This window comes from Suncus etruscus, chromosome 13, assembly GCF_024139225.1.
Source record: "Suncus etruscus isolate mSunEtr1 chromosome 13, mSunEtr1.pri.cur, whole genome shotgun sequence".
Taxonomy (NCBI): Eukaryota; Metazoa; Chordata; class Mammalia; order Eulipotyphla; family Soricidae; genus Suncus; species Suncus etruscus.
In genome coordinates this window covers 51,976,904-51,999,980 of record NC_064860.1, presented here as the reverse complement: position 1 = coordinate 51,999,980, position 23,077 = coordinate 51,976,904, and the positions used below count along the sequence as shown (strand labels likewise).

Below are 23,077 nucleotides of genomic sequence, written 5' to 3'. Positions count from 1 at the left end.
AGTTCAGTTACTAACAAAGCATTTAAATAATGATTTAGGTTAACCAGTTTATTTTGAGCTCTTGTGTTTTTATGTGATTAAATGACTAAGAACTTCATTATTTTTTATTTGCTTAAAATGGGAAGAGGTAAGAAGAAAGTAATTGGAAGTAGTATGGGACTCTGGGGCACTGAAAGGGAGGATTACTAGAAATAGAACTGGTAAGATGCCAGAAAAGGAGAATTGGGCAAGACAGAAAAGGGGCCATAGAGGGAGAGAAAAAGTGGGTCAGCCAGGTCATCCAAAGGACAAAGGAAGGAAGTTTAATTTCCCTTAACTCTTACTTTTTAGAGGTCCTTTCTATTGAGTTCAGCTGAATCCTTGGATATACCCTACCACTTAAATCAGAACTGGTTTAGTATCAAAATGATATTAGTCATATTACTTTTTGAAATTTTTTGAGGTGAAATTCACATTAACATATAATTTATTACTTAAAAATAAATAATGTAGTGGCATTTAGTATATTAAGTGTGCCTTGTATATACTGCATCTGACTAGTTCCAAATATTTTCATCACTATAAAATAAAACCCTTTAAAATAAAGCCCTGTATAATTTATACTACCTGATTTATTATGTGTTGGTGTAGATAAAACCCTGGGCCTTATACATAGGAGATACTCAAATTTCCACTTATCTACATCCCTGCACGACATTTAAATTAATTTTATTTTTAATGTAGAAAATCCTTCTATAATTTATTACATTCAAATTATTCACAAATAAGTATCTTCTATTTTTTTACCTTCGTGCTTTTAAATTAAAAATTAAACTTAAAAAATTAAATTTTAACTGTTTTATATTTGTTATTACTCCATTCCTGGATCTTCATAAAGCAAAAAATAATTTTATCTTCTTCACTTTAGACTTAGGAAATTTGATGTAAATAGATAGTTTGACTAAAAGTTTAATATTTTATGAGGACTAGAGCAATCATAGCAAGTAGGGTTGACTTTGCACACACTCGACCCAGGTTTGATCGCTGGCATCTCATATGGTCCCTTTAGCTTGCCAGGAGTGATTTTTAAGTATAGAGCCAGGAGTAACCCATGAGTGCCACCAGGTGTGGCCCAGAAATCAAAAATAAAATAAAAAAATGTTATGGTATGTGTATAAGTAGGTATATGTTTTGCCCACTCTGTTCAGTTTTTCTCTTTCCTTTTTTTTTTTTTTTTTGCTTTTTGGGTCACACCCGGTGACATTCAGGGGTTACCCCTGGCTCTGTGCTCAGAAATTGCTCCTGGCTTGGGGGACCATATGGGATGCAGGGGGATCGAACCAAGGTCCGTCCTAGGTCAGCTGCGTACAAGTCTACCCCTGCACCACCGCTCCAGCCCCTCTGTCAGTTTTTATTTTAATTTTTTTTTAATACCAGGGATTAAAGCCAGGACTTTATACTTACAAAGACTGATCTACCACTGAGTTATAGCCCAAATCCTTTGAATTTTATTTATTTATTTATTGAGGATACTCCAAAGCAGTGCTTTGAGGCCCCAAAGCCCCACTTCTAGAGATTCTAAGCTAGGCCTTCATTTCAATATAGGAAACTGATGTTGGGTTCCTGTGATGCTGAGGCTACTTAGACCACAGTAATAGTTATGAAGACTGGGTCAAACCTGGATTGGCCACATTCAAGGCAAGATACTTAACCCCTGTGCTACCTATCACTCGGGCCCATCTGCCTTCACTTCCACAGCTAAGGAGCATCTCCTGAGAATTCGGCCATTGTCCCCTCCCTCTACTAGCTGATTCATTGGTTGTCAGGCCCCTTTGTTAGATCACAGAACAGACCCCAGAGTCTGTGCAGTCCCTGTGGTCTGTTTTCCTCTAGAGGTCAGAGGTGGGTTCTCTGCTTAGCCATGGAGGCTCTGCGGTGCTTTCTCCTACCCATTTAGAGGGGCTTTTCATTTAGTCCTACCGCCTGCCTTTGGTTAGCTGTGGTGGGATTCATCGCCTGGCTAATTTACAGAGGCAAAGGACCACCAGAGTCTTGGATTTTCTTGGATCAGAGAATAAATACTTTTCACATGCTCAATAACTAATGTGTCACTTTTCCGTTTTTCCTCCACTAATGCTATAGGATAAGATGTCCACAAAATTTCAATTACATAAAACAATACACTTTTTTTTTTTGCACATTTCTGATTAAAGCTTAGAACAGTGAAACTTTCTTTAATGTCTGCAGTCAGCTTCAATCAGCCAGGCAGTGGTGAGATAGCTTCCCAGATCTTACCCAGGCTGTCCCAGATCTGAGATTTCCCTGGGCACCATCTGTTGCTCAGGTTCAATTCTATGTGGCTTGTCCTCTAACAGTTCACTGCAACAAGTCCAATACCCCATATGGTCCTCCAAGCTTGCAGGAATAATCCCTAAGCACAGAATCAGGAGTAAGCCCTAAGTACCACCAGATACTATCATAAAACCAACCAACGAACCAACCAAACAAACAAAAACAACTCACAATAGCTATTTTTTTTTAATATCATCTCATCCCTTTCAAAGAACAAAAACTTACTGCCCAGGCAGTCAGGGCAGGAAATAGAGACTTTGAGAAAGGAAAACTAGAAATGTGTTTTCCGCATCCTTCCCAGATGCTTTGTCATGGAGAACCTCATCATCTCCCCCTGCACACACACATGAAAGATTTTGTTTATGTTTTTGCACAACTGATGCAACAGGTTGCTTTCTGAATCTTTGAACTCTTTTCCTTTTGGCTCTTTTTTCCCAAGACTTCAGAGTTTCAGAGTGTAAAACTGAGCATAGCCTTCCCCAATACTCAGTCCACCAGTGATTCATAAATCAAAGTCGAAACTCATTATTCATGACCTTTATGATCTAGTTCCTAACTACCTTTCCTTTGCTATGTACAGGTACTCTGTGAATCCTACTTTCTAACTTAATGGACTTCCTATTTCCTTTGTCTTAAGATGAAATCTTAGATCAAACGTCATTCTCTCTGGTCAGCTACATCAGCTAAATGCTATATCAGCATTTGTATGATCTCTGCACAGTGAACCTTTTCCCCCAAAGTAATATACATGTTACTGATGCAGGGTTTTTGTTTTTTTTTTTAATATTCTTTCTTTCCTATAATCCTGCCCTTGATCTTCACTTTTGTGTTTAAATCTTTAATTACTTATCTGTAAATTTTGCATAAAAATAAATCTGGCTTCCCAAGACTATTAAAAGAGATGCATGTTTGTAATACATTAATATCATGTGTAGTACATAGTAAGGCTGTATTAATAGGTGCAGGCCATTACTATTAATTTATTTATTTTTTTTGGTTTTTGGGCCACACCCGGCATTGCTCAGGGGTTACTCCTGGCTGTCTGCTCAGAAATAGCTCCTGGCAGTCTGCTCAGAAATAGCTCCTGGCAGACACGGGGGGGGGGGGGGGGGGACCATATGGGACACTGGGATTCGAACCAACCACCTTTGGTCCTGGATCGGCTGCTTGCAAGGCAAACGCCACTGTGCTATCTCTCTGGGCCCTACTATTAATCTTGATGCCAGAGATTGTCTCACTTACTTCTTGTTCATCTTAATTAGAGCCTTCTATAAAGTTTTGCCTCTTTGGTAGCTTCCTTGAAAGCCCTGCAGGATATAAGCCCAAGGCTCCAAGGACTGGAACACATGTTTAGCTTTAAGAGAGAAATTTCAGAATTGAATATATGAGGATGAAGCTGTAGACTGTTAGTTTATTTTAAGTTTCAGTGATTAAAAGCAGTAGACTGTTAGTTTATTTTAAGTTTCAGTGATTAAAAGATATTTGTTGACAAAGTAGACTTACTTGAGATGCTTGTATGTGAGTAAGAGTTGATCAAAGAACCAAATTGGATAATGAGCATTTGATTTGAAAATGTAACTTTTGATTTAGTCTTGTTGCTGTGTGGAAAACTATTTTTCCCCTAGTTTAGCAGCTCAAAACTCATGTTTGCAGAGAGTCTAATTTACAAAGTTGGTAGTTGTGATAAATAAATATTTGTGTCAGATACAAATGGTAGTGTGGCTGTAGTCAATAGTTAAAGCCATCACACTTCTTTTATGTGATAAACTAAAAGTTAGGACTAAGTCTATATGGGGACTTTGCTTTTAGGTACTGATTGTCTTCTCTCTCTTAGCCACTGTAGCTGGACCAAAAAAGATAGACATCTAGGAGCTGGAGGGAAAGTACAATGGGTAAAACACTTGTCTTGCCCACAGATGACTGAGTTTGATCCCTGATAGCCCATATGGTACTCTGAGTCTGCCAGGAGCAAATCTTCTTGGGTGCAGAGCAAAGAGTAAGCCCTTGAACATTGCCAAGTGTGGCCCGAAAACAAAACAGAAGAATCGACATTTAAACCCTGAAGCTGTTTCATCTAGTTTCCAAAATAAGTTGTGTAATCCTATAGAACATCCGTTTATTTAGGACTCTCCTATTTAGATGAGGAAAGAGTATTAGATGTCAGAGCAGTGGAAAGAGCATCATAGAAGTTGCCAGGCTGCGGCAGGAGATGGATAGTACAGGAAGTAAGGAACTCGCCGTGTGTACAATAGGCCCCAGTTCAAATCCTTGATACCACATATGGTCTCCTGAGTACTGCCAAGATTACTCACTCCTGAGCAGAGCCAGGAATAACTCCTGAGAACCACCAGAATTAGCCCAAATATCTTCCCAACTCCCCCCTTTCTCCCACACACAAAGGTCACCAAGCTCAGTGTTAACTATTTAGGATTCTAAATAGTATTTTCTGAGATGTTAGAAGATTTTTTAATCATAAGAAAGGTTTTATGGACCTAATCGGTATATGAAACTCCATGTTAGAGGCAAGTGTGGTAGGCTTCTTTATGCAGAAGTTTTTACAGCTATAAATGTGCTGTTATTTTTTGTTCTTGTTTTGTTCTGTTTTTATAAAGGGATACATTAAGATAGTGAGACAGGCAGTGAACTAGATTCCCTTCTTACACAGAATAAAACCCAAGATCCTTAGAGTGGCTTGCAAGACATACCACAATTCATTGCTTAGTATTTCTCTCCTCTCTCTCTCTCTCTCTCTCTCTCTCTCTCGTTCTCTCTCTCGTTCTCTCTCTCTTTCTCTCTCTCTCTCTCTCCTACTCTCTCTCTCACTCTCACTCTCATCCACGTTTCCTGTACTTCAGGCCTGCCTTCTCAGTGAGACCCTTGGCCAGCATGCCTATTCCCCTGACCCGCTCTCATTTTCTCCAAAGCAAGTGATGTCTTCTATGATATCAATTCCATTATTACCTTATTTAATTTTTGCTCTTTTTCCCCTATTGCATTTTTATTCCATAATCACATATTATGTAAATTATTCTCTATTGCACCCCCAGCCTCTATAATGCTGGATAAATAAGTTGAGCTACTTGTTGAATGAGCTACCTTTCTTTATGAGAAATCAAGAGTCCAATCTGGGTGACTTTCCAGACTCTCTCCAGTGATCCTCAAACTATGACCCCAGGCCACATGTTGTATTTGTTCCCGTTTTGTTTCTTTACTTCAAAATAAGGTAGATGCAGTGTGCATAGGAATTTGTTCATAAATTTTGTTTTTACTATAGTCCAGCCCTCCAACAGTCTGAGGGACAATGAACTGGCCCCCTGTTTAAAAAGTTTGAGGACTCCTGCACAGACAGATACTGAGCTTTGCTTCCTGGATTCAGAGAGGACCACAGGGGGTTCACAGAGGTGCATGCAGACTAGGAGGAGTCTCTGAGAAGAGGAATCTGTCTGAGGGCAGTGATACCTCCTCAAGGGCCAAGAAGGAAAAGGGAAGCAGAAGGCAAGTAGAGCAGAGGCTTATAAACCAGAACATCTTATGATGCAGCCTTCTCCTGAACTTTATAGCCAGGTCACGGGAAAGGACCAGAGGACCTTGTTGACAGTGAACCTGCAGTTGAACTGGTCCGGAGTCCTGGAAATACTAGCCTGTCATTCTCTATAGGAAGCCTAATGCTGGCAGTTATAAAAGGAACATGTTCATGTGGGGAAGCTTTCTTGTTTGTTTGGATTTGGTTTGGGGGCCATACCTGGCAGTGCTCAGAGCTTACTCCTGGTGCTGTATTCAGGGATCACTCCTCGCAGGGCTCAATGGACCTTTGTGCCAAGGATTGAACCCAGGTCATCTGCATGCAAAGCAAATCCCCTATTGATTGTATTATCTCTCCAGTCTCTAGGAAGTTGTTTTTGTGGTAACATGTTTTGATCAAGTTTGGTTGTTTGATCGGTTGGTTTTTCTTTTCATTTTGTTTGATGTTGTTGTTGTTGTTGAAAAGGCAGAATCAGATTGATTTTTCCACTTTTCTTTTGCCTAGAACCCACACATGGAGTGGACTTTCTTTTTATCTTTTTTTTTGGGGGGGGTCACACCTGGTGATGCTCAGGGGTTACTCCTGGTTATGCTCTCAGAAAACACTCCTGGCTTGGGGGACTATATGGGACAACTGGTGATCGAACTGAGGTCCATTCTAGGTTAGCATGTGTAAGGCCAATGCCTTACCACTTGCACCACAACTCCGGCCCTTCTCTTGTTCTTATGCCAAGAAATCTTGGGTTAATTTCTTCTTTTCAGTCTTGTTACTCTGAATCACTTTCCATGGAGATCTACAAGCAGAATATGAGTGAAATAAGAGTAGCTGTACCAGGCATTTACACAAAACAAGCTGCCCTCTGAAGAGGGGCCAGCCATGAGGCCTAAAAATCAGAGCTTAGTAGCTGTTTTTTCCTGAAAAAGTAATTCTTGATCATTCTTTAGTTCTTGGTAGTATCAGGTCTAATCTGCCATGTACGATTTTGATAATTTATAAATTGAACACAGGGAGAACAATCCTAAGGTCACAATACTGAATTCAAGAGAAAAAAAATGAAAATTCACATGAGTCGAAAGAATTTAAGAAACCTTGTTTATATCATCACAAATTTACCTAAAGATCACTCAAACTTGAACATAGGGTGTCTCCATATGGCCCCAATGTATAGCAAAGAGAAGGAAAGAAACTGAGTAAAAGAGGAGAAACACAAATATGAAAGGATGGGGATGCTGGACAAAGTAGTCTCAGGTAGATTGGTGATATTAAAAAAGGACAGAACTAAATATCCAAGCCAAAGGCAACAACAATGGAATCAAGAGGCCCAAACATCAACAATGTAAACTTTAATGGACCTGTTATGTTATACTGGCAGGCTAGTGAGTTGGGGAGTCGATATGGAATGCACTAGAAGAACATTGGTGGAGGAAGGTGGACACCTGTTGGGATTGGCCCTGATTCACTGTATGTCTGAAACCCAACTATGAAGGACTTCATAAATCACAATGGTTTCAATAAAATATTTTTAATATTTTTAGACAGCAAAAGTAATAAAAATGTTAGTCATATTTTCTCAAACATGTTAAAACATGCATCAAATTTTTCTGTTAGATTATGACATTCCCTAAAATATGTTTCATTTTAATTGAGAAAAGAGAATTCTTTGTTCAGAAAAAGCATCAGCAATGACACTAGCAAATAATCACTTTTACAAATTTGTGACCCCCTGATTCTGAAACCTTCCCAGTTTTTCACAGTTCTTGAGGCAAAAAAGGTGTCAACACCTATGATTTAGGTACTTGCTGTTCCTATATGTGAACTGAGAAATCTATCATGACTCTGGTTTTTTTTTTTGTTTGTTTGTTTTTTTTTTGGGCCACACCCAGTAACGCTCAGGGGTTACTCCTGGCTATGCGCTCAGAAGTTGCTCCTGGCTTGGGGGACCATATGGGTTGCCGGGGAATCGAACCGCAGTCCGTCCAAGGCTAGCGCAGGCAAGGCAGGCACCTTACCTCTAGCGCCACTGCCCGGCCCCATGACTCTGGTTTTATATACAAATTTGGGCATATAAAATAAGTAAATAAATAATTTATTGATACTAAACAATAAAGAAACTTCTTTCAAAACATTAGAGTTACATCATCTATAATACATCCTGACCCAGAGTTTAAGAAGTTAGGATGTGGGGCATTTGTCTTGCACATGACTGATCTGTGTTTGATCCCTAACACATAGTATGGTACCCTGAGTCTGCCAGATGTGGTTCCTGAATGCAGAGTTATTCCCCTCTGTGATTTTGTTTTTGCTACTTTCTCTTTTCCTTAAATAAACACTCATTACATCTTCCATATGCTAAAGAAATCCCAAAGGGCAAGGTCTTTGAGTGATTGAGGGATCCACCTTACAAAAAGTGTCTGCTATGTCTATAGCTCTCATTTTTGAACCATGTTTAGATCAGTGCTTTGTGAGATTTTCTCGGTTTTTGTTTTGTAGCCATACCCAGTAGTACTAAAAGATTACTCCTGGCTCTGCACTCAAGAATAAATCAAGCTTCCTTGTGGGCTCTGGGAACCATCCAGATGAGATGCATGAGATTAGACTGAAGTAGCCATGTGCAAGACAAATGTACTGCCCACTGTATTATATCACTCAAGTCTCACAACCTATTTTTGACTTTGGTCTTTTTCCATGCTTATTTCCTTTTTGTGCCACCCCTTGTTTGACTACTAATATATTCCCTTGCACCCCATTTATATAATTTTCACTGTGACCCTTTAGAATATCTTGGGGATCAACATGTAGCCATATGCCCTCCACTGACAGTAGATGGGATAGACCATGTCTACTCATTTTGTATGATTGGTATTTGTGAACCTAGAGTCAGTGCACTTAGAAAATTATTTATCTTTTTAAAATTTATTTATCTTTTAAAAAGACTTTCTGCAGAAGTTTTCTTAATAGAATAATAGGGTTAGAAATTAGGACAAAATGGCCAAAAGAATATGTGTGTGCAATCTAGTTAAGTATATGGAACAATGTCATTTTTTAAAAAAAGATTATTCCTAGGATGGAGTAGTATGAACTGAAAATGAGTGTGGGTGTGTGTATTGGAAACTCAACAAAATACGGGAAGGAAACCTATCTAAAACTTAAGACTCAGGAAGGTCACCACCCATTCTCCTTAATCAACACACGAGAACCCAGTTTCCTCAGACAAATCCCTCAGCACACATTCGTCTTTGTAGCCTAATTGTAAATACATCTGGAAAATGATAGCTCTTTGTAATGCTAGCCTAGCTTTAAAATTTATACATTCTACAACTTTGGGATTTTTTTTAAGTTTGCCTTTCTTTTTTCCATTACCTTTTATGCTATTTCTAGCAATACATGAACTAAAAAATAATTTAAAACAATATACAATAAAAGGAAAAATCATTTTATCACAGAGAAAGTATGGCTAGGTAAATGGTTTTATACACACTCATGCAATTTTTTTTGCCATAGCTATGTATCTATTTTTAATAAAATATGAGATAGCATGACAAATATGGCTAGTTAGTCCATTACCATATACTATCTTTTATTATTTTTTAACTTATTAAGTCTGTTTCATATAGAAATCAAATGTATAGCAAGAAGTTTATCTTCTCAAAGATGTTATACTTTTTAGATAAATTGCATCATAAATTAAAACCAATTCTTAGATGCTTGAATTTGACAATCTAGAAAACCTGAGTGAAATATACTTTTAAAATATTTACACCTGGAGGTTGCCATTTGGCAACTTAGTGGTTGGCTAACAGAGACTAGGGTTTCCTCATTCAGTCATTTTGTTTAGGCAGTCAGGATATTGCTTTCAAGTTCCAGGAATTCTTTGATGACTTAACTGCAGCAAATTTCCTGTAATTACGAGACCCTAGTGAGCTACGTTGAAGCAGTTGAACATGATGCCAAGATGAAATATTTTGATAATTTGGGAATTGTGGCAAGAGATAAGAATCAGGAATTTATTTTTTACAACTGTATCAGTTAGTAAGAATGTATTTAAGGAGAGGGAATCAGAAGAACTCTGAGTTAGAATGTGATGATCAGAGAAGGGATTGGGGTGAGAATGTAGCTTTGATGGGAAAATTGTATGACTTAGACTGGGCTACATGCCTTTTTTGATATTATCAGTAAAGCATCCTTAGCTTACTCCTATTCTAGTGCTGACCATGTTGAGGGTCTTAATTCTACTACAAGACTAAACTTTTACTTCTAAACTCCTTGAAGGTGATGACTGAAGAGTATGATAATCATAGCTGCTATTTTTAAAGTACCTATTAGAGTCAAAAGACAATATAGAGGTTAAGGCATTTCCCTTGCATGAACTGACCCCAGGCAATCCCAATCAATCCCCAGCACCACATATTCTTCTCCCCAAGTACTACCAGGAGTGATCTTTGAGCACAAATCCAGAAGTAAGGTCTGAGCACCATCAAGTGAAGTGCCAAAACAAACAAACAGAAAATAAAACTTACTATGTCTAGGCCTGTGTGTGCTTTGCTTATTATTTGGTTTGAATATGTAGAAAACTCCTTTGAGACATGGTCTTCTATTACATGCAGTAACTGATTCTCATGAAGTAGAGAAAGCATCACAGTGTCACACATGAGGAGCTATAAGTTGTCAATCCATCTTGAAGATAAATCAACATGGTGCTTGTTAAGATACCACTGATGAATGACTAAACAAATGAATTATTTGAAACATAAAGGATAGTTTATAAGGATGCATAAAAAGTAGATTAGAAAAGTAAGATATCTGGCCGGGCGGTGGCGCTGGAGGTAAGGTGCCTGCCTTGCCTGCGCTAGCCTAGGACGGACCGCGGTTCTATCCCCCGGCGTCCCATATGGTCCCCCAAGAAGCCAGGAGCAACTTCTGAGCGCATAGCCAGGAGTAACCCCTGAGCGTCACAGGGTGTGGCCCAAAAACCAAAAAAAAAAAAAAAAAAAAAGAAAAGTAAGATATCACAAAGCAATTCAAAAATAAGATTTCTTTTTTGTTGTTCCTAGAGGCTATTTTATCCTGCAGACACCAGAAGAAGACTTCTTCCACCAGATTAGAATGGAAGAAACTGGGGCGAAGTGTCTCCTTTGTCTACTTTGAACAGGCACTTCAAGGTAAGATGCTGTAGACCAGATGAGGTGAGTGCAAGAGAATTTTAAGTATAATCCAGATATTTTTATTAACACACGAGAACAGGACTGGCTGATAACTGAAAATGTGTTTTTGTATGTGTCAGATAAAGTATATAATGACCGAGGCCGGATTGATAGCATAGTAAGTAGGGTGTATGCCTTGCATGTGGTTGAGCTGGATTCAGTCCCTGGCATCCCATATGGTTCCCGAGCCTGCCAGGAGTAACTTCTAATTGCAGTGCCTGAGCACTGTTGAGTGTGGTCCCAAAACAATCAAACAAATAAAGGTGAAAAGATATAATGACCATGACTTGGAATAAGATAAGCTAAAGAGAATAGAAGCATCTTAATTCATTCAGGACTTTAGGTCCTTCATTCCTTAGCTCAGTCAAATGTAGCCATTCTTGGTGATCAAATAGAGTTAATTCAAGAGAGAAAAAAAAAAATAGTGCAGGGTTGGGATGTAGTGTTCCTATCATGCCATGTCCCTATCTCCATCTGGAAATCTGGCCTCACTGTAATGTTTAAGGAAGTTTATGACTCATGGGAAAGTAAATACTCCAAACTTGACCCACGTAAGAGTATTTTATTTAAACTTTTTCTTTAAATTTTTGTTGTTCTTGGGATAGATGGAGATATAGCACATCAGGTAGGGTGCTTCCATTGCATGTAGCCAACCACGGTTGGATCCCTGACATTTTATGTGGTCCCTGCGTACTGCCAGGAATCTCTGGGTGAGGCCAACCAAGAAAAAAAAAAAAGAAAGAAAGAAAGGGATTTTGTTATTGTTATTTTTTTGTTAAACATTTCTTTTTATCCTATTCTTCCTGTGAAATATGTGATGTTTTAACTTAAAATATTTAATAATGATGGGGGCCAGTGCAATAGCACAGTGGTAAGACATTTGCCTTGTACACAGCTGACCTAGAATGGACCTGTGTTTGATCCCTGGCATCCCATATGGTCCCCAAAGCTAGGAGTTATTTCTGAGTGAATAGCCAGGAGTAACACCTGAATGTCACCGGGTGTGGCCCACAAAAACCAAACCAAACAAAAACATTTAATAATGATGAATTGAATACTATGACTTCTGTGATTTGCTTTAAAATAATCTACAGTTAGAGATAAAGCTTCAATAAAGTAGTCCAGGAATTGATTACTGGGTGATGACATGCTAAGGCTCATTTTAATATTTATGTATGTGTAAAATTTTCCATTATGAGTATTTTGTAAGTCATTAATGTATCAAGTACAGTACTTTCATTATTTTTAAATTCTTTGTATTACTTTAATGTTTTAAAGAATTCTGTGAGTGAACCAATGTTTCAAGTTTCTAGAAAATTTATAAAACTGCTGTGTCAAGATGATAATTTATACTATAGTGTTAATAATAAAACTGTATTTGAATTTTCCAAATTACAAATTCTTACAAGTACACCTTATACAAAGTACTACTTTAATTCCATGTTCAATACTCTTAAAGATGGTCCAAAGGAAGGTTTTAAAGATTCCTTCAGCTATTTGTGTTGTGTGCATGTGGCAGTATCCTCTGGGCCATTGTACCTAAAATTGATGCTGTGGCTAATTTTACTAGATTATTCCTTCCATATATTTGAAAATGGGAATATTCTTACAAGGGTCCTAGAAATAGGATGAAGCAGACATGCAAGTTGCATTCTCTCAAGTGAAATAGATTTGACACTGATTATTTATTGTGAATTAATTGTCATTCTAAAGCATGTTACTGAAATAGTATTCACATGCATTATTTTATTTCTAAAATTAAGTTTATGAATATCAGGTACTTTGGTTACTGAATGAAATGACTTAAGGAACATAATAAAAAAAATAAGGTTACTGTTACTGTGATAGAGGCCAGACCCTGAGAGGTGCTGGACTGATCTAAGATGAAGCTAGTAGCCCTGCTGCAATTGTGGGGTGCTTTCTGTTTGCTTATAAAAGTAGACATCCAGGGGTCTCTGAGTAATTTTTCGATTGGAGTATCATAGTTTGAAATGGTAATAAAGTCATTAGAAAGCTTTTATTTGTGTGTTATCATGAACCTCACTTTCGTCTTTTCCTAAAAGGTGATTTTGAAAAAAGAGCTGAGATGATAGATTTCAGTATACGGATCAAAAATGTTACAAGGAAAGATGCTGGGAAATACCGCTGTGAAGTGAGTACCCCAACTGAACATGGCCAGGATCTGGAGGAGGACACAATCATACTGGAAGTACTAGGTGAGGTACTCGTACTGAGTTACTGCTGCTCCCACCTCTGTCACCTAGCACTGGGGGCAGTGAAGCAACTTGGGTTCCCAATTAGGGAAGTGACAGATATCATCATTACAACAACCTCCCTAAAAAATAGTTCTTAGCCATTGCTCCTCTTCACCTCACCAGCTGCTAAGAGTTTGCTGCTGTTATTGATTCATGATCAACAATTCATTAAAGAGGAAAGTTAAGCTTCTACAGCAAACATCAGTGCATTCCTATTGAACATGAATTTTTCATATAGATATTCCTCAAAAATGTTAGAAATTGAGCTTCCATATGATCCAGTCATAACACTCCTAAGGTAGTACAAAAACAATGCAGACAAGCCCTCTGCACTCATATGTTTATTGCAGCACTATTTACAATAACTAGCCAGAATCTGGAAGCAACCCAAGTACTCGAAAACAGATGAGTGGCTAAAGAAACTGGTACATCTATACAATGGAATACTATGCAGCTCTTCAGAAGAAATGAGTCATGAAATTTGCCTATACATGGATGGATATGGAGATTATTATGCTAAGTGAAATGAGTCAGAAAGAGAGGGATAGATGTTGAATAATCTCACTCATTTGTGGAATATTAGAAAAATAAAAGATTGGGCCCAGAGAGATAGCACAGCAGCGTTTGCCTTGCAAGCAGCTGATCCAGGACCAAAGGTGGTTGGTTCGAATCCCGGTATCCCATATGGTCCCCCGTGCCTGCCAGGAGCTATTTCTGAGCAGACAGCAAGGAGTAACCCCTGGGTACCGCCGGGTGTGGACCAAAAACCAAAAAAAAAAAAAAAAATGGTAATAATACCCAGAGACACTAGAGACGAGGATCAAGAGGACCAATCTGTAGTAACTTGCCACAAAGACTGATGAGTGCAATTATGGTAGTGAACAGTCCACTGTGACAATGATAGTTGGAACTGATCACTCTAGACAAGAACTGGGTACTAAAAGGGGAATAAAGTGATATGCATAGTATCCCTTCATCATGGTGTCTAGTAAAATAATTAAAAAATAGTTGGCAATAAAACACTAAAACATTGATGAAGACATAGTAGAGATAGTATATCCCCCCAAAAGACAACTGTGTTATTAGCTAATGTAATGCTTTTAGTAAAGAGGAGTCTTGGCATAATATTCTTCTCTGTGTAAATAAAGTCTAAAGAGTTAACCCGAACCACAGTGCTCAAATAAGAAATTAAAAAACATTAAAATAGTTGACTCAGGGCTTCCTAGGAGAATCAGGTGCTGATGGAATAATAGAGCTGTATTATTCCACTTACTGAAGTCAAGTAGAAACCCAATCTTAATTTGAACATCAGTCCATGTCATCAAGACATAATTTTCTAAGGTCACCATGGATATTGACAGCTTGGGTGTAAAGAGATTGGGGCAGGTGTCTGGAGCTGTGTGGGAGCAGGAATAAGTGACTAGAGGTGCGTTTAGAAAGCCAGAATTCATGACAAACGTCCTATCTGACAGCAAGAATGGTGACGAATCTGATGGAGCCATGTGCCCCAAAGGGAAAGGAATCCATAAGTTCCTGTGCAGTTCAGAACTAATCAGCATCCTTTCTTGGACTTTGATTTGTTAGTGCCTCCAGCAGTTCCTGTGTGCCAAATACCGAACTCTGCTTTGAGTGGGACTGTGGTCGAGCTACAGTGTACTGAAAAAGAAGGGTATCCAGCTCCTGAATATACTTGGTTTAAGGACGGCGTCCGTTTGCTGGAGAAACCAAAGTCTGGCTCCCCCAGATCCAATAGCTCCTACTCGGTGAATGTAAAATCGGGAACTCTGGTAAGCTGATTTCAAGCCATCAGCCCAATCATAATTTTGTGCTTAGGTTAAAAAAATAGATTAGAAGTCAAACAGTGGAGAGTGGAGGACTGAGCCCCTTGCTTGCTGCATAGATCAGAGGAGAGGCCAGCTGGATACAGTGAGACACACACAGAGCTGTATCAGAAGGAGCTGAGACAGGAACTAGGAAGATGAGAGTCAGGTCACTACAAAGGTCTGATCAAAGGCTTAAAGAAGTCTGAGTGGAGCTCAAGTTGCTCAATAGGACTGTCTGGAAGGCTTGGCAAGGGTTCTAGGTACAGTCTCCTGTTATCAGAGTTATGGAAGTTGTGTTGGGAAAGCCCCTTGTAAGGATGATGATAATCACCAACCTTTAATGAGAGAGCTGGGACATCTCAAATCTGCTAGGGTCACATCTCCGAAGTGTACCCAAGAAACTCAAAATATCTTTATTTTACATTCAATCCTGATTTTATGATAGTCTTCCCCAACTAAAACATCTGGATTTGGACTGGAGCGAAAACTCAACAGGCTGAGTTCATGAAAAACATCCTCCGCATGTGATTAGCCCTGGCTCAGTCCCTGGCATTTACATGGTCTCTTGAGCACTGACAAAAGTAAACCAACCCCCAACTTAGATTAAGGCATAATCCCTGAGCACTGCCAGTTTGGTTCCAAACCAAAACAAAATATCATGATTAAAAAGTCCTTTTGAATACTGATGGGAACCTATGGAAAAGCTCTTTAGAATTAATGACATTTAGAAATAGAAGGCATTGTGATTTTCGGCCTGTAATTTTTTTTTTCAGAGTAGACATGGGAATAAAAAATAGGACATTTACATATATATAAAATTAAACTTAAAGTGTTTTTCCTTCAAGGTGACATAAAATTGAATCAATGTTGAAAAAGGGCTGATTCTTCAGAATACAGAATCACTGTCCTCACCATTATTCAGAATTCTTCAGGTCATGATCACAATAACTTGAATGAATTTTAAAAGGCAGCTTCAGGGGTCAAATGATCAGACAGTGGAAAGGCATTTGCCTTGCAAGCAGCCTACCCAGGCTTGATCCCCAGCGTCTCATACGATCCCCTGAACCTGCCAGGAGTAATTTCTGAGTGCAAAGCCAGGAGTCCTGTGTACTGCTGAGTGGGACCCAAAAAACCTAAAAATGGGAGTCTTCTATGTCTTCATTTAACTCTTCCACCTTAAAGTACACAATAACATCTAAGAGCCAGACACTCTGATAATGAACGAACTCAAGAGATGGAGTGGTTAAATAATAAAGCATATTGGAGGAGGTGGATCTTTTTAAATGAGTGAAGCAAAATAGTTTTCATTGAAAAGAAATTTCCTTACTCAAGTCTGAGAGGAGAGAAATAGAGATATCCATGTGCAGGAGAGAATGGGCTGGCAAAATCTAAAGCACCTATTCTATGAGGAAGGCCAATTTTTGGCCTTTGCAGTTTCAGCAGCTCAGTCAGCAGGTCCGAGTGTTCTGACACCAAGAAACTGGGCAAAAAGTTGCCGTCACACTGTGCTATATTTACTTTTCAAATTTATTTTCTTCTCAGAGCAGGTGATAAAAGCCTCAAGGCCAGTCTGCAATGATATAGATTCACTTTCCTCGGTTAACCTCAACCCTCAAAATAGCTTATGATGGCAAGGGAATATGCCAGACTGGACCAAGGACTGGTTATTTTCTAGAAAAAGGGGCAACAGAGGCTCCAGGAGGCTGACCAAGCTCCCTGGAGTTACAACTGGTTACAATGTGATGGTTTTCTTCTCAAATACTGTATATAACATTGGCTTTGAGTTCTTAGGTGAATATTTTGAAAGTATTCTGGCTCTTTGGAAGAATGAGACATAATTACATAGCAAAATTATAGGGAAAAATGCATCCCACATGTTATCATACACAGAAAGAACAGTGAGGAACAGGGGCCAGAGAGATACTAGATTGGGTAGTACATTTGACTTGCATATAGCCAACCTAGGTTTGATCTCTAACACTTCATATCATCCTCTGCACCCTACTGGGAATGACGCATGAGTACAAAATAAGAGGAAGTCTTGAGTGCCACTGGTTGTGCCCCCCTCAAAAAAAAAAAAAAAGGGAATAATAGGTTAGAAGTAATGTTTGTTTGTAAGAATATATTTTGCATGAGGACTCTGAGTATTAAAGGGGCACTCTTTTTTTTTTTAAATATAATTGTTTAGGGGCAGACCTTATTTAATTTTTATTTGGGGAGCTGTTTTTTTGATCACTACCAGTGGTGCTCAAGAGTCATTCCCATGGTGTGCCAGGAAAGAAAGCACCTTAGCTCCTACATTGCTCTCCAGCCCAATGAAGGAGTGTTCTTCCTAGACCCTACTGCCTTGCCCTTGGCTGCGTTTAGCAATGGTCACTACAATATTGAAAATGCGGCCAGAAAACCCTGGGAAAAATGATTCTGAGCATCCCTCTCAACCCTTGTGTTGGTCTTGGCAGGATCCTTTAAGGTGTCTTATACCTATTATCTTTCTTCATTGCTGTTCTTGCAATCTTTCTCTTTTCTTCCCAACCTTTCTTCTTCCCACCACTTTTCCTTTCCTCTTTCCAACTCCTTCTGCCCATCCTTCCTTTCTTTTCACCCTCTCATTCTTCCCTCCTCCATTCCTTCCTTCTCATGCCTTCTTCCTTATTTCCTCCCTTCCCCTTTTCCTTTCCTCCTTTCTTTCCCTTCCATTCTGGAATTCTGCAAGGAGATTTTTAAATTCATAATACAGATATAAATGCCAATGTCATAGAAAGGAAGAGAATAACTTCATGCTAAAATTCAGGTGGCATGGTTATTTTAGGAGTCAAATTTAAGAATTTACTGCTTAAGAACCACATGTATTTCTCCTTTGCAATACAGCAATTCAACACTATTTCAAAACTGGACACTGGCAAATATTATTGTGAAGCCCGTAATTCTGTTGGACATAGCAGCTGTCCTGGGAAACAAATGCAAGTTGGTAAGTGTGTATTAATGGGAGGAGCAAATGGTTTTTATTTAGAGTGAGCAAGAATTTGAGAGTGGGAGAAACAAGGGGTAGAACTTGGCTAAGTTTGAAGAGGAGAAGAAATGTTTACAATTAGCTTGATGTTTTTCACAAGTAGCGAAGATGTTGTTCATCTATCCCTCAAATAGGCCAAGAATAGTTAGCATTTCAGTTTCACAAACATTTGGATTTTCCAAATAATGGTATTTAGAACTGTGTTTTTAGGTGTTGGAGGCCAAGACTTACACAGGCCAACCACATGCTCAGCTACTGAGTCTCAGAGCCCAAATAATGTTTTTTTAAAAACAAATTTATATGGGCTAAATATATATTTTTAATGGTTAGTGGTCTTGTAAATATTTTTAAATTGTTAGTGGTCTTGTAAATTGCTCAAGGTTAAGAATTTGTATCCAGGGCCCAGAGGCTGGAGAGAAAGTACAATGGGTAGGCCACTTGCCTTGTACACGTGAACTTGAGTTTGATTCTCGGCATTTCATATGGTCCTCTGAGCACAATCAAGAGTAATTCCTGAGTGCAGAGACAGAGTAAACCCTGACCACCAGGTATGACCCCAAAATGGAAACAACAAAATTTTGACTTTTTTAATGCACTTAGAGGTACACAGATAATATGTGGTAATATTTATTATTTATATACAGTTAAAGTCTTAGCATTGTTTTTTAGTGTTTTTAGTTTTGTATGTTTCTTTTTTGTTGCTTTTGTTGTTGTTTTTGCTTTTTGGGCCACACCTGATGGCACTCAGGGGTTTCTCCTGGCTCTGCACTCAGCCTGGTAGGCTTGGAGGACCATATAAGATGCCGGGAATTAAACCCAGCTCCGACCTGGTTCGGCACGTGCAAGGCAAACAGCCTACTGCTGTCCTATCACTCTAGTCCCAGCATTGCTTTATAAATAAAACATTAATTGTGTTAGACTTAAGATATCTGATCATTATATTTGACAAAATATTTTATGTTATAAAATAAAATATACAATAATCATTTCTTAAATTTGACTTCAGCACTTTAACAAGATCTATTTATTATTATAAGAATGCATTTTATATTACAAAATAAAAAATAATATATTATAATTTCCTAAATTTATTCAATTTAACTTCAGCTCCTTTAAAAAGATCTATTTAATATTTTAAAACTATATTTGATATTATAAAATAAAACAAAATAATAGGGATAGGAACAATAGTACAGCAGTTAAGGCACTTGCATTGCATGTAGCCAACCCACGTTTGATCTTCAGCATCCCAAATTGTCCCTAGAGCCCACTATGAGTAATTCCTAAGTGCAGAACTAATAGTAACCTGTGAGGACTTTTGGGTGTGACTCCAAAACAACAAACAAGCAAACACACACACAAATATATAATATATAATAGTGGATTCTGATTTCTTAAATTTTCTTTCAGGACTTTATCAAAATTAGGGCTAGAGCTAATTTTTTGTATGCTTGGACTGAATTTCTGGCACCACAAAATAACAATAATAATTAGATTAAGATAAGAATCTTAGTTATAGTAAGAGCGATCAGCAGATGTGTTATAAGTGGCCACTCCTGGTTCAATCTTCAGTACCACATGGCTTCCCAGACATTGATGAGTGTAGCCCTGGAGTGAGTGCCAGTGGGGTAATTTGGGTACAACCCAATATGTCTGGAGCCACACAGCACCACATTCTTGGTTAGAGCATTGATTTATTGGCCTAGTTGGCTGTAAAACACCAAGACACATGGGCCCCAAAACTCTACCCTTGCAATGCCTTAGGAGGATGTAAAATTCAGCTACCTCAGTGGTCTCCTAACAGCCAATAAAAAGTCAATAAAAACCCTTTCAAGACCAGGAGACCAAAGGCAACTGCCATCATTCTAAATCTCGAGCACATCCACAGAAGTCTGAAAAGCATCCACTAAATAAACTCAACCCCTTCCATTCTAAATTTGATTGCAGATAAAAGAACAAATATTTAGAGTAATAATGGGTTTACAGAGACCAAAAAGAGCAAAATCAGACCTTCCATTGTCTGCTAACCTGTTTTTCTGCCCTGGTTTAAACTATTGAGTACTTGAATGGAGCCCAGACTTTGGCTGGGGGGATATAACTCATTTAGTAGAGCCCTATCTGTAAGGGGCCCTGGGTTGGATCCTCAGCATAAAGAATGAAAAGAGGGGCTGAAATTCAGCTCAGCATTACATTGTATGTATAGGATGTGGGTCCAATTTCAGGTGTTGCCAAAGGAAAAAGAAATGTAGAGTCAAAGTTCAGGAAACATCCACGTCATTTTGAGCCTGGTAATATACTTCAATTGTCAGGTACCAGCAAATGTAAAATTCCTAATAGACATCAGATCTGTTTGGTGTTACAAATACTTTGGATACCCCTTTACCAAATTGCACCACCATTTGCTGTTTGAGCCTGCTGAATTATAGAGATCAACACCACAATCAGGTTGAAGCACTGCAGACTTTGGAACACCGCTCTCCTTCAGCAGGCCTTAGAGATAGAGCAGACACAGTGAGCTTGTTATTACACTTTCCCAGCAGTGATCCAGGTGGCACAAGCTCAGAGACACAGTCTCTAGGGGAAATAAGTAGCAGGAAACCCAAATTGCAGCATATGGCTGCACAAAGCAACAATTCCAACCCTAACCCTCAGATCACACCAGGCACAATAAAAAAAAAAAAAAAAAAAGAGCAGAGGACGTTCATACCTGCCTAAGTGGAGCAAAACAAAAGCCTAGGTAGGTCCTCAATCGCATGCACACACACACACACACACACACACACACACACACACACACACACACACACACACACCTCTCTCTCTCAATTCCCTAGTGAAGTCTTAGATGCAACAGTGGTAAGGTGGTAAGGTGGTAAGGTGGTTATATATATATATATATATATATATATATATATATATATATGTATATAAAGACATATGTATATAAAGACATATATGTGTATGTATGTGCACACATACAAAACCATGGAGGAAGTTTTGGGAGTTTTTGTCATTATTGTTTAGTTTTGGAAACACACCCTGCAGTATGCAGGGGTTACTCCTAGCTCTACCCTCAAAAATCACTCCTTGATGGTGCTTGATGGCAGGGACTGAACCCGGGTCAGCCACATGCAAGGCAAGAGCCCTCTACCCACTGTCCTATCTCTCTTAAACCTGGATATTAGATAAAACAAAAACTATTATGTTATGGGTGATTGTCCTTCCACTGTAACTTTACCTTGTCCTCTTTCTTTGCATCCTTGTTCTCATAGTTAAAAATAAAAATTAAAAAAACAAACAAGCAAAACAAAACAAAACAAAACAAAAAAACAAACTAGTGCTTCATTTGGGTCTGATTTTCCATGATTTATGACATTGACAAAGATGATAGTATAGAAGGATTACAAGTGAAATATGGAGTTGCACAGTATTAAAATAGTTGAACTCACTAGACTTAGAGACCAAGGAGATAACACAAGCATTAAGGTGCTTTCTTGGCATATGGCTCTTTCTAGTTCAATCTCATATGTGATTTCCTGAGAGCCACCCCAGAGATCAACCCCAGAGCACAGAGCCAGGAGTAGCCCCTGAGCATTCATATGCTCCCAAAGCCCAACCCAAAATAATAACTTTCAAATGATTATTAAATATTATTAATTATAATCACTAAATAAATAAAAGATAAATTATATACACATAAGTTTGGTTTGGAGGCCACACTCAGATGTGCTTATTGCTTACCTCTTGCTCCTTGTTCAGGAATCACTCCTGGAAGACTCAGGGTACCATATGGGGTGCCTTGGGTTGAAGCTGGGTCAGCCATATGAAAAATCAAGTGTCCAACCCTCTGCACTATCTCTCTGGCCCCAAGAATTCCATATATTTTATTTCTAAATAATATAACTTCTTTAAAATGTAGAATTCTTTAAAAACATAATTCAGTCATTATTTTCCATTTTCTTCCACATCTGGCAGTACTCAGGGCTTAGGGGACCATACGGGGTTCCAGAGATCAAGCCCAGGTCAGCCACTTGCCATGCAAGCACCCTACTTACTCTCCTATCTCTGGCCCCCTTAATCAATTTTTGCTTGCTTGTTTGTTTGTTTTGTTTTGGGGACATACTCAGTGATATTCAGGGCCTACTCCTGGCCATGCGCTCAAAAATTGCTCCTTAATCAATTTTAAACCACATATTGTGAGTTAGGACAGACTTCAAAAGCATGAAACTTCATGTTCATGGTACAACTAAGTGAACTATTGGGACTTTCTTCAGAAGGCTGCCTGCACTGACATAAGTTCATGTGAGGTTTATTTCACATTCCAGATGATCTCAACCTAAGTGGCATCATAGCAGCTGTCGTAGTTGTGGTCTTGATGATTTCTGTATGTGGCATGGGTGTGTGCTACGGTCAGAGGAAAGGATATTTCTCAAGTAAGTAAATCCCACCTTTCTTGGCTAGACAACTTCCTATGCTGATAGTTTGCTCTTGAAACACTCTGAATAATGTCTAACAAATTCTGGAGAATATCTTTCATTACTTTTTCTGCAGTAGAAAGTGACAACGAAGATTATGCAGGTGAGTCTTGAAGAACCTTGGCATCCTTAGGAAAGGCACAGCTGCCTCATCGAAACCTTCCAGAAAACGTCACAAAATCTAAGAAGAGTCCAAGAGTGGCCTAGGGCAGCCTTCTTCAGCGTTACCATTGAGGATGGATATTTATAGCATATTTACATGTATTAAACCTCCTTTTACATAGAAATTGAATTGTGTATTTCCAGATATAAGTTGGTTTCTGCCTTTATATTAAGTTCTCACTAAAAAATTCTGTGACTTGTTCAGATGCATTGGGCAGTCAAATATTGAATGTCAAATGTAGTAATAATTTATGATAATCTAACTACAAAGTAATTGAATTTATGCAAGAATTACTT

General features: G+C 38.6%; 1 protein-coding gene across 1 annotated transcript in view; it reads left to right on the top strand.

Moving 5' to 3' along the window:
- Window positions 1–23,077, top strand: part of JAM2 (junctional adhesion molecule 2) — an 81,369-nt gene that overhangs the window by 54,311 nt on the left and 3,981 nt on the right. Inside the window, exons 3-8 of the mRNA XM_049785583.1 lie at window positions 10,906–11,013; window positions 13,119–13,271; window positions 14,895–15,097; window positions 18,002–18,101; window positions 22,469–22,576; window positions 22,695–22,721. Coding sequence (XP_049641540.1) covers window positions 10,906–11,013; window positions 13,119–13,271; window positions 14,895–15,097; window positions 18,002–18,101; window positions 22,469–22,576; window positions 22,695–22,721 — 699 coding nt within the window. The remainder of the gene's footprint in view (window positions 1–10,905; window positions 11,014–13,118; window positions 13,272–14,894; window positions 15,098–18,001; window positions 18,102–22,468; window positions 22,577–22,694; window positions 22,722–23,077) is intronic.